This window comes from Erithacus rubecula (genome assembly GCF_903797595.1).
Source record: "Erithacus rubecula genome assembly, contig: scaffold_176_arrow_ctg1, whole genome shotgun sequence".
NCBI lineage: Eukaryota > Metazoa > Chordata > Aves > Passeriformes > Muscicapidae > Erithacus > Erithacus rubecula.
Window position 1 is genome coordinate 149,676 of NW_027636133.1, and position 12,317 is coordinate 161,992.

The 12,317-nt window shown below is 48.2% G+C and overlaps 2 protein-coding genes across 2 annotated transcripts in view; both read right to left on the minus strand.

The window, feature by feature from the left end:
* The window catches only part of LOC306815639 (leucine-rich repeat-containing protein 14-like), a 74,671-nt gene that overhangs the window by 5,001 nt on the left and 57,353 nt on the right, over window positions 1-12,317 (minus strand). The gene's annotated exons all lie outside the window — the stretch shown is intronic.
* The window catches only part of LOC306815638 (leucine-rich repeat-containing protein 14-like), a 65,834-nt gene continuing 58,076 nt past the window's right edge, over window positions 4,560-12,317 (minus strand). Inside the window, exon 4 of the mRNA XM_079332208.1 lies at window positions 4,560-5,132. Coding sequence (XP_079188334.1) covers window positions 4,568-5,132 — 565 coding nt within the window. The 3' untranslated portion in view covers window positions 4,560-4,567. The remainder of the gene's footprint in view (window positions 5,133-12,317) is intronic.

Sequence of the window (12,317 nt, forward strand, 5' to 3'; positions counted from 1 at the left end):
CTGGAATGAGGGGAATGGGCTTAGGGGTGACTTTGGATTTTTTGGGCTCTCCTTGGGGTGGTTGAGTGGGTCCTTGAATTGTTTTTGCGGTACCAAAGGGGGTTTTAGGGGGGATTTGGGGATCCCTGCAATGAGGGAAGCTGGTTTGGGGAAGTACTGGGGATTTTGGGGTTGTTCTTGAGAGAGGTTTTTGGGTTACTGGGGGGTCTTTGGGGTGGTTTTGGGGTCTGAAGTGGTTGGTTTTGAGAGTTGCTGAAATGGGGCAGGTTTGAAATAAAGAAAAAACATTTTCCCATTTTTATAAAGAAAACTGTAATAGGAATTTCAAACCCTGGGGCCATACAAAACGACTCACATCAGCTTTATTGCTGCCTCAGCTTGCCTCAGGTGAGGCATTAAAATTAATTCTACTGAGTGGGGAGTTGGCTGAATGAGGAAGTCAATGCTACTTCCATTGCAATTAGTGACAGGATGACAGATGTCAGTCCTGTCAGACATGAAATCTTTGAGAACAGAGCTGGCATCGATTTTCTTTTACTGGCACATGAGCGTGGTTGTGAGGATTTAGAAAGATTGTGTTGTATAAACTTATCTGACCATTCAGTGTCCATCCACAACCAACTTCAAAACCTAAGAGAGTGAGCAAATACAATTAAAACAAACGATGCATCCTGGTTACAGGACTTGTTTGAAGAAGGGGGTTTTGCAGCTTGGCTAAAGGAGCTTTGCAAATTAGCTTTATATGCAGGGATTGTTATAGCGACAATTATAGGGATAGTGCTCGTGCACTTCACTGTGCATGGTGAATAATTAACAATAGCATCCAAGAAGTGTTTTGTGTTTGAGACAGAGAGGGAAATGTGGGAAATGGATTTATAGAGAGTTCTCAGGGACTGACAGAATGCTCACACTGTGTGCATCTGTGTGCAAACTTGGAGATAAGAAATGCTGACTTAGACATGCCATGGAACAGGACAGGTATTGTTGAGAGAGAAATGGAGCTCGAAAGAAGTTTCAAAGGATAGAATTGCAAATCAGAGTGGATACTTTGGAGAAATAGAATTATGAAAGATGCATTGTCATGGAATCCAGGAAGGGTGATTTCAGATGATTGTCTTTAAGGCATTTGACAGCAGGATGTGACAAAAGCTGATAGGCCAAAAAACGCTTCCAGTTAACTGTAATCAGGAAATAGTTGGCTTCTGATTGTGATGGTGTGAATGATAATATCTATCATGTGGCTGGACAGTGCCCAGGCAGAAACTGGGGACACTGATGGACAGCAGCTGGACATGAGCCAGCAGAGTGCCCTGGGGGCCAAGAAGGCCAATGGCCCCTGGATCAGGAATGGTGTGGCCAGCAGGAGCAGGGAGCTCATTCTTGCCCTGGACTCAGCACTGCTGAGGCCACACCTTGAGTGCTGTGTCCAGTTGTGGCCCCTCAGTTTGGGAAGGACGTTGAGACGCTCGAGCGCGTCCAGAGGAGGCAACGAGGCTGGTGAGGGGCTGGAACACAAACCCTGTGAGGAATGGCTGAGGGAGCTGGGCTTGTTGAGCCTGGAGAAAAGGAGACTCAGGGGTGACCTTCTCACTCTCTACAGCTCCCTGAAAGGTGGCTGTGCTCAGGTGGGGTTGGTCTCTTTCTCCAGGCAGCAGCTAAGGGAAGCAGAGGACACAGTCTCAACTTGTGTCAAGAGAAAATTAGGTTAGGAAATAGGAAAAACTTTTCCACGGAAAGTGATCAAGTACTGGAATGGTCTGCCTGGGGAGGTGGTGGTGTTGCCATCCCTGGATATGTTTAGAAAACGTCTGGATGTGGCACTCAGTGGCAGGGTTTTGTTAAGGTACGAGGGAAGGGGTTGGACTAAATGATCTTGAAAGTTTCTTCCAATCCAGTGATTGTGTGAAAACACCCTCAAATCCCAAAAAACCCAAAATTTCAAAAAAGCCAAAGCCCCCAAAAACCTCTAATCCCGTCAAAAACAAACCCCCACCAACAATCCCAAATCCCATATTCAACTGGCATAAAAAACCATAAAAAATAGAAATACCCAAAATTCCAAAAATCCTCAAATCCTGAAAAAATCCCAACTCCCACACACCCCATGCCCTGAAACCCCAAATCCCAAAAGCACACCAAATCCCCCATAATCCCTAAATCCTCAATTCCAGGCCATTTTTCTCTTCCAGGATGATCTCAAGGCGAGTCCGCAGGAAACCTACAGTGACTTTTAGGGGAAATGCAGGGATTTTTGAATCTTCAAAACCTCCATAACAAATATAAACCCATCCATATCCCCTGACCTGTCCATTGTGATCCAGGTAATAAAAACACTCTCGTGTTCCAGGCCCCGGCCGATGTCCCTGCAGGTACCGGGGTCCCCACCCTGATGGCGACAGCCACCGGCGACCCCCGGCACGGCCGGGCCACCTCCCTGTCGCGACAGGCGACAGCGACAGCAGCGCCACCGGCGCCACCCGGATGTGGCCAATGGGGAGCGGAATGTGTGCGCACCTCGGGTGCTGCGGGGGGAAAAGGGTCTGGGGGAAGGAGAAGACGAAGGAGAGGGGCTGGAAGTCGGCTGTCCCACCACTATAGGGGCACCTACTGATCTCCAGGCCTATAGATCCCCTCAGATTGCCTTATAGACCCCCCAGGTTCCCTATACAGTCTCAGAGTCCTACAGAGCTTCAATAACCCTGTAAAACTCCCCTGTGGGCGGCTCTTGGTGCTGTGTGCCCTCATAGATCCCCTATAGATGCCCGCCCTCCGCCCTCTCAGTTTCCCACCATTTTCTCTCTAGGGCCCCAGAGGCACTGGGAGAAGCAGCGAGATGAGAGAAAAGGTTGGGAAATGAGCTGGAAAAATACCAGGATGAGGGAAAAAGCACCAGGATCTGCTACAAAAACACATGGGAAAGGGTGAAAAAATATTGGGATGAGGGAAAATGTACCACAATGAGGGGAAAAAAAATGTAAATGTGGCGGAAAAAAGCAACAAAGTGAGGTGAGAAAATATGGGTGTTATAAAATGAGGGGAAAACACCAAAGTGAGGTGGAAAACATCTCAATGAGGATGAAAAAAGAGAAATGAGGTGGAAAAGCACCAAAGGTGAGGGAAAAAAAATCAACAGAATAAGGCCCAAAATACTAAACTTCAGTGGAAAACCACTGGAATGAGGTGATAAAAGACCAAAGTGAGGGGAAAAATACCAGGATGAAGGGAAAGCCACTGACATGAGGAAAAACCCCATGAAAGTGAGGGGGAAAGCACCAGGACTTGGCAGAAAAACACTGGGATGAGGAGGAAAATACAAAAATGAAAAAAGGTGGGAAAGCAACGGAAGAAGGATCAAAATACCAAAATTAAAAGGAAAAACACCAGGAAAGAGGGAAAATATTGGGAGAAGGGGGAAAAAAAAAGGAAATTAGATAGAAAACAGCAAAAATGAGGTAATGAAGGGAAATGGAAAATGAAATGGGGAGAAATCCTGACATGAGGTGGAAAACAGAAATCAGAGAAATAGAAAAGGGAAAAATGAGGTGGAAAAACACTGGGAAAAGTTGGAAAAGCACCAGGATGCCAAACCTGCCAAATTGAGGCAAAAAAACAGTGGTAAAAAGTGAAAAGACCCCAGAATAAGGCGGACAACTACTAGGATTAGATGGAAAAACTCAAAAATGAGGTGGAAATGAAGGAAATCATGGAGGATTCATGGATTGGGATAAGGATTGGGAAAGATCCCCCAGCAAATCCCATCCAGGCACCACCGCCTCAGGATTCGTAGTAGAATGAGTTTATTCCCAATGGGATCTCAGCAGGATCACAAGACCGCAAATCCAACTTTCCCTCCCCCAATTCACTCTTTCCCAGCTTTTCCTCAATCCCTCCAGCACGGATGTGGCAGAAAAATACCAAGATGGGCTGAAAACTAATGAAATGGAGGAAAAAATACTGGGATGAGGCAGCAAAATACTGGGATGGGGGGGGAAAATATCATGATGAGAGGAAAACTCTCAGGATGGGGAGGAAAAACCTCAAAACCTGGCAGAAAAGAACAAAACCAGGGCAACATCTTGGTATAGTCGAGAAAAATAACAGGATGAGGTAGAAAACAAACGAAACCAGGCAGTGTGGTGACTGAGACTGATAGCACTGTAGATTTAATTAGCAAATGCAGTTTGTTAACCAAGATATCTTGGCAAGAGCTAACAGAGCTTTTAAAATTACAAGATGATCGGATCAAGACTGGCGACAGGAAAGAGAATTTAACTAAATAGAAATGTAAAGAAATGTGAAGTTTATCTGTGTGAAGTTTACCCAATAAATGTAGTAAAAAATTACTGGCTTTCCTGAAAATGGTATATGAGCATATGTAGCTCACAGTAAAATTGAGATTCTGAGCACAACTCAGTAGTCCATGTGTCTCTCTCAATCGTCATAGAAAAGCACCAATATGAAAGGAAAAATCCACTGGAATGAGGCACCAGGATAAGGTGGAAAACGTGGATTTCGGGAAAGAGGCAGCAGCGCTTTTTCACAATGGAGGCTTCGAGCTTTTACTTAATCACAAGGAGAAGTAGTCTGGGGCTTTGTGGCTGTAGGGTTTGTCAGTCCAGATGAGGTCACTTCTCCCAGAATCCACCAGCAGCTGGGAAATCTCCGCCTCAGCTGCCGACAAAAGCTCCTCATCCACAGACTCATCAAATAAATCCCAATCAAATTCTGGCCAGTCCCACATGTAGCAATCCAGGGGGAGGGGATACAGGAACAAGTCAAGATGCAGGAACTCCAAGGTTTTCTGTAGTAGATTCTTGATTGTGGCCATGGACAGGGGATTGTCACGGAGTCCCAGGAAGCGCAGGCGGGAGCAGCGCAGGAGCGTCGGAAGCAGCGCCTCCAGGTGGGAATCGGCCATGTCACAATCCGTGAGATCCAGGTGCAGCAGCGAGGCCGAGGTTTTCTCCAGGAGCAGCTGGAGCGGCTCCAGGAGGCCTTGGGAGATGTCGTTGCCACTCAGATCCAACCTTTTGAGAGCTGGAGCGTGGAAGCTTTGGGAGAGGAAGGCGAGGTCGGGGGGAAGGAGGGAGCAGTAGCTCAAATCCAAGCTTTCCAATGGAGCCTGGAGTTCACTGGCAGGAGGGAAAAGGGAGAGGTGAGGCCCAAGGGAGGATTGGTGGGTGCTGGAAATGTCGGGATTCCTGGGGGAAAAGCAGGGAATGAGAGCTGGGATTGCATCCCAGGAGTCGTGGCATTGTGACATGGGTGAGATTGGGAAGGAGCTCCAAGAACATCGAGTTTGACACCTGAGAATCCTGGGATTTTGGAATGATGTGGTCATGGAATCATGGAATCAATGGAATTCCTGAGGTTGTGCAAAATCTCTGAGATCGTGACGTTCAGGCTTTGACAGTCCTGGGATTATGGATCATGGAGCCTGAGAAATCTGGAATTGTTGAGTTACAGCGTCTTAGAATCACAGAGGTTTAGAATAACGGGATAATTGGATATTGGGATAAGGGAGTCATGGAATTATGGAATCATGGAATTACACAATCGTGGAACCATTAAAGTTTGGAAGAGGTTTCAGGATCATCAAGTCCTACTTTTGGTAATACTGGAATGAAGGACTTATGGGATCATGGAATCATGGAGTTCTGGACTATTGGAATAATGATATTGGGGGAACCTGGGTTTACTAAGGTTAGAAAAGATCTCAGGGACCATCAAGCCCAAACTGCGAGAATTCTGGAATCAAGGATTAGTATAATGGAATCATGGGATTATTAAGATAATGAAATCCTGAAATCATGGGATCACTAAGGTTGGAGAAGACCTCTGAGATACTGAAGTTCAGCCTTTGAGAGTCACAGAATTGCGGGATCATGGACCTATGGGACAATGGAGTCAAAAACTATTGGAATAACGGAATCGTGGGAATGTTGGGATAATGAAATCCTGGAAACATGAGATCACTCAGGTTAGAAAAGACCCCAAGATCTCCAAGCCCAACCCCTGGGAATCCCCTTGGAGCGTGAAGGTCCCACTCTGGGGAACTCACCAGAGAATTTGGTGCAGATTCCCAGAGAGCCAGGAAAATTCCAGGTTGAGCTCCTGGAGACTGGGCAGCATTCCCAGCTGCCAGGCCACACAGCGGATTGTCATTGCTGATTCCGGCGTCAGGTGCCGCACGTCCACGTTTCTGCACTGGAACTTGAGGCTGCGCAGCTCCGGGAGGCACAAGAGGTGTGGCAGGATCATCGAGAGCCCGGTCAATCCAAAATCATTCCAGCACAGTTCCACCCTCCGCAGACAGGATGGATCCAGATATTCCAACAAAGTCACTATATCGGATACCGACATGCAGTATGCGTAGAGTTCGCGGCATTTGAGACGCAGCAGGCCGGCGGCTCCAGTCTGGAGCGTGTCACGCAGGATCCCAAAGGACCATGTAGTGACGCGCAGGTCGGTGTAGATGTCCACACCTGGACACTGCAGAGCTGCTGTGGCCGTGTCATCTCCGGTGCAGGCTTCATGGTGCTTGGATCTGCGCCTCTGGAATTCCTGCTGGTGCTTGAACACCTCCGTGCAAGCCTTGGCCAAATCCTCGCTGAAGGACCAGAGGTCCATTGCGGTGAGAATTTGGCAGGACTCGCAATGCCGGAGTCTGGTCATGTCCAGCACGCGCAGGCTGAGAAAACAGGAATAACCCATCAGGAAAACCCACAAGGGCGGATGGAAGAACTGGAGGAATTGGAGGTTGTGGCCATGCTGGAATTCCCAGAACCCACCTGAAATCGCAGCCAGGCTCTTCCAGCTCCCGCCGGAGCTGCGCCACCACGCCCTGGATGACAGCCTGGACACATTTGATGCTGATATCATAATGGTGCATCTCTGGGCACCCCAGGAGCCGCTGGAAGCGGAGCTCCGGGAAAGGCCAAGTGGCCACCAAATCCTGCAGGACCCCAAGTCTTCCATCCAGGAATGCCACTTGGAAAAGGACGGGATAGAGATGGGCAGGAAGGGCGGGAAGAGGGCGCTGGGCAACAACACGGCGGGCGCAGAGTAAAGCCAGGGAATCCATGGATTCTGGGGAGCTGTGGGAACTAGGTGAAATTGGGGGGGGAGCCCTGAGACAGAGAAATTGAGAATTAAGAATCAAGCATCAAGAAATGCTTTGACTAAAAGGGGGCTGACATAACTGTGTGTTTACTGTAATTTACAGCGCTGACAAGAACAGAAGCACAGCAAGGCTACAAGGTGAGGTCAAGAGCTGGAGTGCACAGACAGGATGCAAGGACAAAGGCACCACAGGATAAGGGAGTCCTCAGACCCCTGAAACCATGAAAACTGGTATCAAAGTCCAGATGATAACCAAAGGAAGAAAAAGAGAGCATGAGCAAAGAGGCAAAGTGAAAATTCCATCTAAGAAGAATACTGTGAAAAACACGGTTCACTGTTTTGGGAGAATTAAAAGGTTTAATAAAAAAGACAATAGGAGACATACATAAAGCAAAGGGTTAAAACAGGCATGTGCTTGGCGTGCTGCCAAGAGCACACCGCTGCTGCTTTGGGAACACCCCTTTAAATATGTTTTACAACCCATCCCTTTGTTGCATATTTATAGACCCTCATGCATAGTCAACTATTTCTGGGAACTGTTTAGCATGGCCATTCCTTGGGTCCCCCTTTTTAGAGCATGTGTGTTTCTTGGCTTGTGGTTTTATTCTTCCCATCCCTTTTAATTTTGGTGGTGGTCCAGCCGGTAAATGTTGATAATTGTCTTGCCAGCTGCAGGGGTCCCCATCACATGTTCACAGGGTGTTATCTTTGACTAAGCATACGATCTCTAAAAAATAGTACTAGTTTAAGCATACTATCTCTAAAAAACTTATGTGTAACTTTCACTATTAACCAAGATTATATCCATATAGAAATGCTATTTTACATATACATATAGCATTTATCCAAATACTTGCAAAGAGCCAACAACATATCATGGATATAGAGCAATTCTATTTAATTCATTCCAAACACCCCCATATGAACACCAGAGCGAACAAAAAGGAACAATGCACAGAAAGAAAGAGACGTGGAGTTAATTTTAATGTGAAGCACAGACAGGCAATGAATGTGTATTAGGCGTATTGTGTAGTCCCAGTTTGTAGAGAAGAAAAGGAGAGGTGCAGGTTGCCAAAGGTGTGCATGGTTTTGGAGGAGCCATCCCCCATGCACCTCAGCACTGAATAAACACATACCTACTCTTACAAGTATTTTGTGGATTACAGGGAATTTTCCGAGCTTCAGGATGCAGAACCACCAGGGGTGAATTCCCGGGAATCTCCGAATCCAGGGATATCCCGAAGAAAAGGGAAGCTGTGGGAGAAGGTCTGGGGCAGTGTTATGAGGGTGCCCCCGGAGCTGCTCCCTAAAAAGAGGGTGCCCTAGTACCCCTACCTCACCAGGGCCACCCCCAAATTCCCCAAGGACACCAAACCCATCCGAGAATCTCGAAATTCCCACAGGGATCCCAAAATTATCCCAAAGTCCCCTGAGCCGGCCCTGCCGCCCCCCCAAGGCGGCTCCCCACACTCACCGCCCGCCCGCAGCCCCAGCTCGCCCCAGCCCGTGCGGAACCTTCACTTTCGTTTCTGCGCTTTGTCGCAACCACTCAGTGCGCGAGACCCGCCCTGGAGGCGAATTAATTCGATCTTACAGCTGTCAATCATTGTTTTATTTCATTCTCATTGGATCAACAGCGTTGAGGGCAAACGCTTTGACGTCTGCCATTCCATTGGTTCGTTTCGCTGTCAATCACTAGTCCCTGCTTTCCTATTGGCTAGCGCTTAGAGCGAGCCGGAGGTTCGTTCTGAAGCGACTCTGCGGTCACCACCGAGTCTCCCTAAATCCCGATCCCTCATCCCGATCCAAGATCTTCGATCCCTGATCCCCGATCCCGGTTTTCGCAGCCATGGAGCGGCAGCAGGAGCTGAAGGTGCTGCTGAAGCGCTGGGAAGCGGAATTCCTGCGGGAGCGGCGGCCGAATCCCAGCCAGGTGCTCCTGAGGGGCCGCGGCGGGAATTTGTGAGGCGGAAATCCCTGAGGGGAATCCCTGGAATGTGGGGGGGTCGGAGTGGGGGTGCTGCTTTCGGGATGATTTTGGGATGCTGGGGATGTTTGAGGTTGTTTAGGGATGTCCTGAAATAATGAGATTTGGTTCAGTGGGGACGTGAAGCATTTCTGGTCTGAGGAGGCCTTTGGGATTTTTTAAGGATCCGTGGAGTGAGGGGGATTGTTTTAGGAGGGTTCTGGAGCTTTTTGGGGTGTCCTTCGGATTGTTGAGGGTGTCCTTGAGATGGTTTTGGGGTGCGTGCGGAGTTTTTGAGGTGATTTCAGGATCCCTGCAATAAGAGCGATTGGTTTGGGAGGTACTGGGTGTTTTGGGGGTTTCCATGGAGTGGTTTTTGTGGTGCTGGGATGGTTTTGGTGGTTGAGGGGTGTTCTGGAATTGGGGGATTTGGTCTGGGGGAGTCCTGGGGCTTTTTAGAGTTTCTTGGGCTGATTTTGGGGTCTTCAGCGTGGTTTAGGGAATTCCTGGAATGGGCCAGATTTGATTTAGGGGAGTCCTGAATGTTTTTGGGGTACCCCTTCAATGGGAGAGGTCATTTTTGGGATTTCTGGAGGTGTTTTAGATGGTCTGAGGGAGTCTTTGGAGTTGTAGGGGATACCAGGAATGAGTGGAATTGGTTTAGTGGTGTAATCGGATTTTTGGGGTGTCCTTGGGGTGATTGAGGGGGTCCTTGAGGGGGTTTTAGGGGGATTTGGGGATCCCTGCAATGGGGGGAACTGGTTTGGAGGTGTACTGGGGCTTTAGGGGTTGTTCTTGAGAGTGATTTTTGGGGTGTTGGGGCTCTTTGGGGTGGTTTTGGGGTCTGAGGGGATTGGTTTTGGGAGTCGCTGGAATGGGGTAGGTTTGAAATAGAGAAAAAAGATTTGCCCATCTTTATAAAAAAAACTGGAATAGCAATTTCAAACCCTGGGGCCATGCAAAACAAGTGATGGCACCTTTATTTCTGTCTCAAGTTGTCTCAGGAGAGACATTAATTGAATTCTACCAAGTGGGGAGTTGGCTGAGTAAGGAAGCCAGTGCTACTTCCATTGCAATTGGGGACATAATGATAGATGCCAGTCCTGTCAGACATGAAATGTCACAGAGCCACCATGGATTTTCTTTAACTGGCACATGGGCATGATTGGGAGGATTTAGAAAGACTCTGTTGTATAAACTTGTCTGACCATTCAGTGTCCATCCACAACCAACTTCAAAAACGGAGAGATTGAACAAATCCAATTAAAACAAACAATGGATCGTGGTTGGATGACTTGTTGGAAGGAGGGAGTTTTTCACCTTGGCTAAAGGAGCTTTGCAAAATAGGTTTATATGCAAGGATTGTTATAGTGGCAATGTTAGTGATAGTGCCTTGTGCACGTCACTGTGCATGGTGAATAATTAACAAAACCATCCACGAAGCTTTTTCTGTTCAAGGCAGAGAGGGGGGAATGTGGGAAATGGATTTGTAGAGAGTTCTCAGGGCCTGCCTGTAGGTTCAGACTGTGTGCATGTGTGTGCAAACTTGGAGATAAGAAATGCTGAATTAGAAATGCCACAGAATTGGACAGATTGTTGAGAGAGAAATGGAGATAGAAAAATATTTCAATGACTGGCATTGCAAATCAGAGTGGACACTTTGGAGAAACAGAACTATGAAAGATGCATTGTCATGGAACCCACAAGGGGTGATTTCAGATAATTGTCTTTAAGGCATTTGACAGCAGGATGTAACAAAAGCTGATAGGCCAAGAAACGTTTCTCATGGATTGTAATTAGGAAATAGTTGCCTTCTGATCCTCATGGCACGAATGATAACATCTGTCATGTGGCTGGACAGTGCCCAGGCAGAAACTGGGGACACTGATGGACAGCAGCTGGACATGAGCCAGCAGAGTGCCCTGGTGGCCAAGAAGGCCAATGGCCCCTGGATCAGGAATGGTGTGGCCAGCAGGAGCAGGGAGGTCATTCTTGCCCTGGACTCAGCACTGCTGAGGCCACACCTTGAGTGCTGTGTCCAGTTGTGGCCCCTCAGTTTGGGAAGGACGTTGAGACGCTCGAGCGCGTCCAGAGGAGGCAACGAGGCTGGTGAGGGGCTGGAACACAAACCCTGTGAGGAACGGCTGAGGGAGCTGGGCTTGTTGAGCCTGGAGAAAAGGAGACTCAGGGGTGACCTTCTCACTCTCTACAGCTCCCTGAAAGGTGGCTGTGCTCAGGTGGGGTTGGTCTCTTTCTCCAGGGAACAACTGACACAACCAGAGGACACAGCCTCATACTGAGTCAAGGGAAAAACTGGATTGGATATTAGGAAAAAAGTTTTTCATTGAGAATGATCAGGTGGTGGAATTGTCTGGCCAAGGAGGTGGTGGTGTCAGCATCCCTGGAGGTGTTTAAAACAAGATGGATGTGGTACTTAGTGCCTTAGTTTAAGTGTTACGTCAGGGTTAGACTCAATGATCATTAAGTTCTCATCCAGCCTTGTACAATTCTGTGAATTCTGTGAAAAGTCCCTCAAATCCCAAAAAATCCCAAATCCCCAAAAAACCTCTTCTTCCATCAAAAACCCCAAATTCTCCTAAACACCCTAAGTCCCATATTCCACCTCAAAAATGCCCCAAACCCTGAAAATTCCATATTCCAAAAACTCCTAAATACCAAACACGCTACAAATCCACAAAAACCCCCAACTCCTCTGTGAAAACCCCAAGTCTCTGCTAAAAACCCACATCCTAAAAACTGCACATGTCCCGTATTTCCCAAATCCCGAATTCCAGACTATTTTTCTCTTCCAGGGCGACATTGAGATGGCTATGCAGGAAAGCCACAGTGAGTTTGGGGCAGAATTTGTGCATTTTGGAGCTTCAGAACCTCTAAAAAGAAATAAAAATCTATCCATCCTTCCTGTCCTTTCCATGCTGATCCACATAATAAAAATACTCGCTGGTTCCAGGGCCTGACCTGGCAGCAGCAGCGCCCCCACCCTGATGGCGACAGCCACCGGCGACCCCCGGCACGGCCGGGCCACCTCCCTGTCGCGACAGGCGACAGCGACAGCAGCGCCACCGGCGCCACCCGGATGTGGCCAATGGGGAGCGGAATGTGTGCGCACCTCGGGTGCTGCGGGGGGAAAAGGGTCTGGGGGAAGGAGAAGTGGAAGGAGAGGGGCTGGGGGAGACGTGCGCCACTATATGGGTACCCTATGGAACTC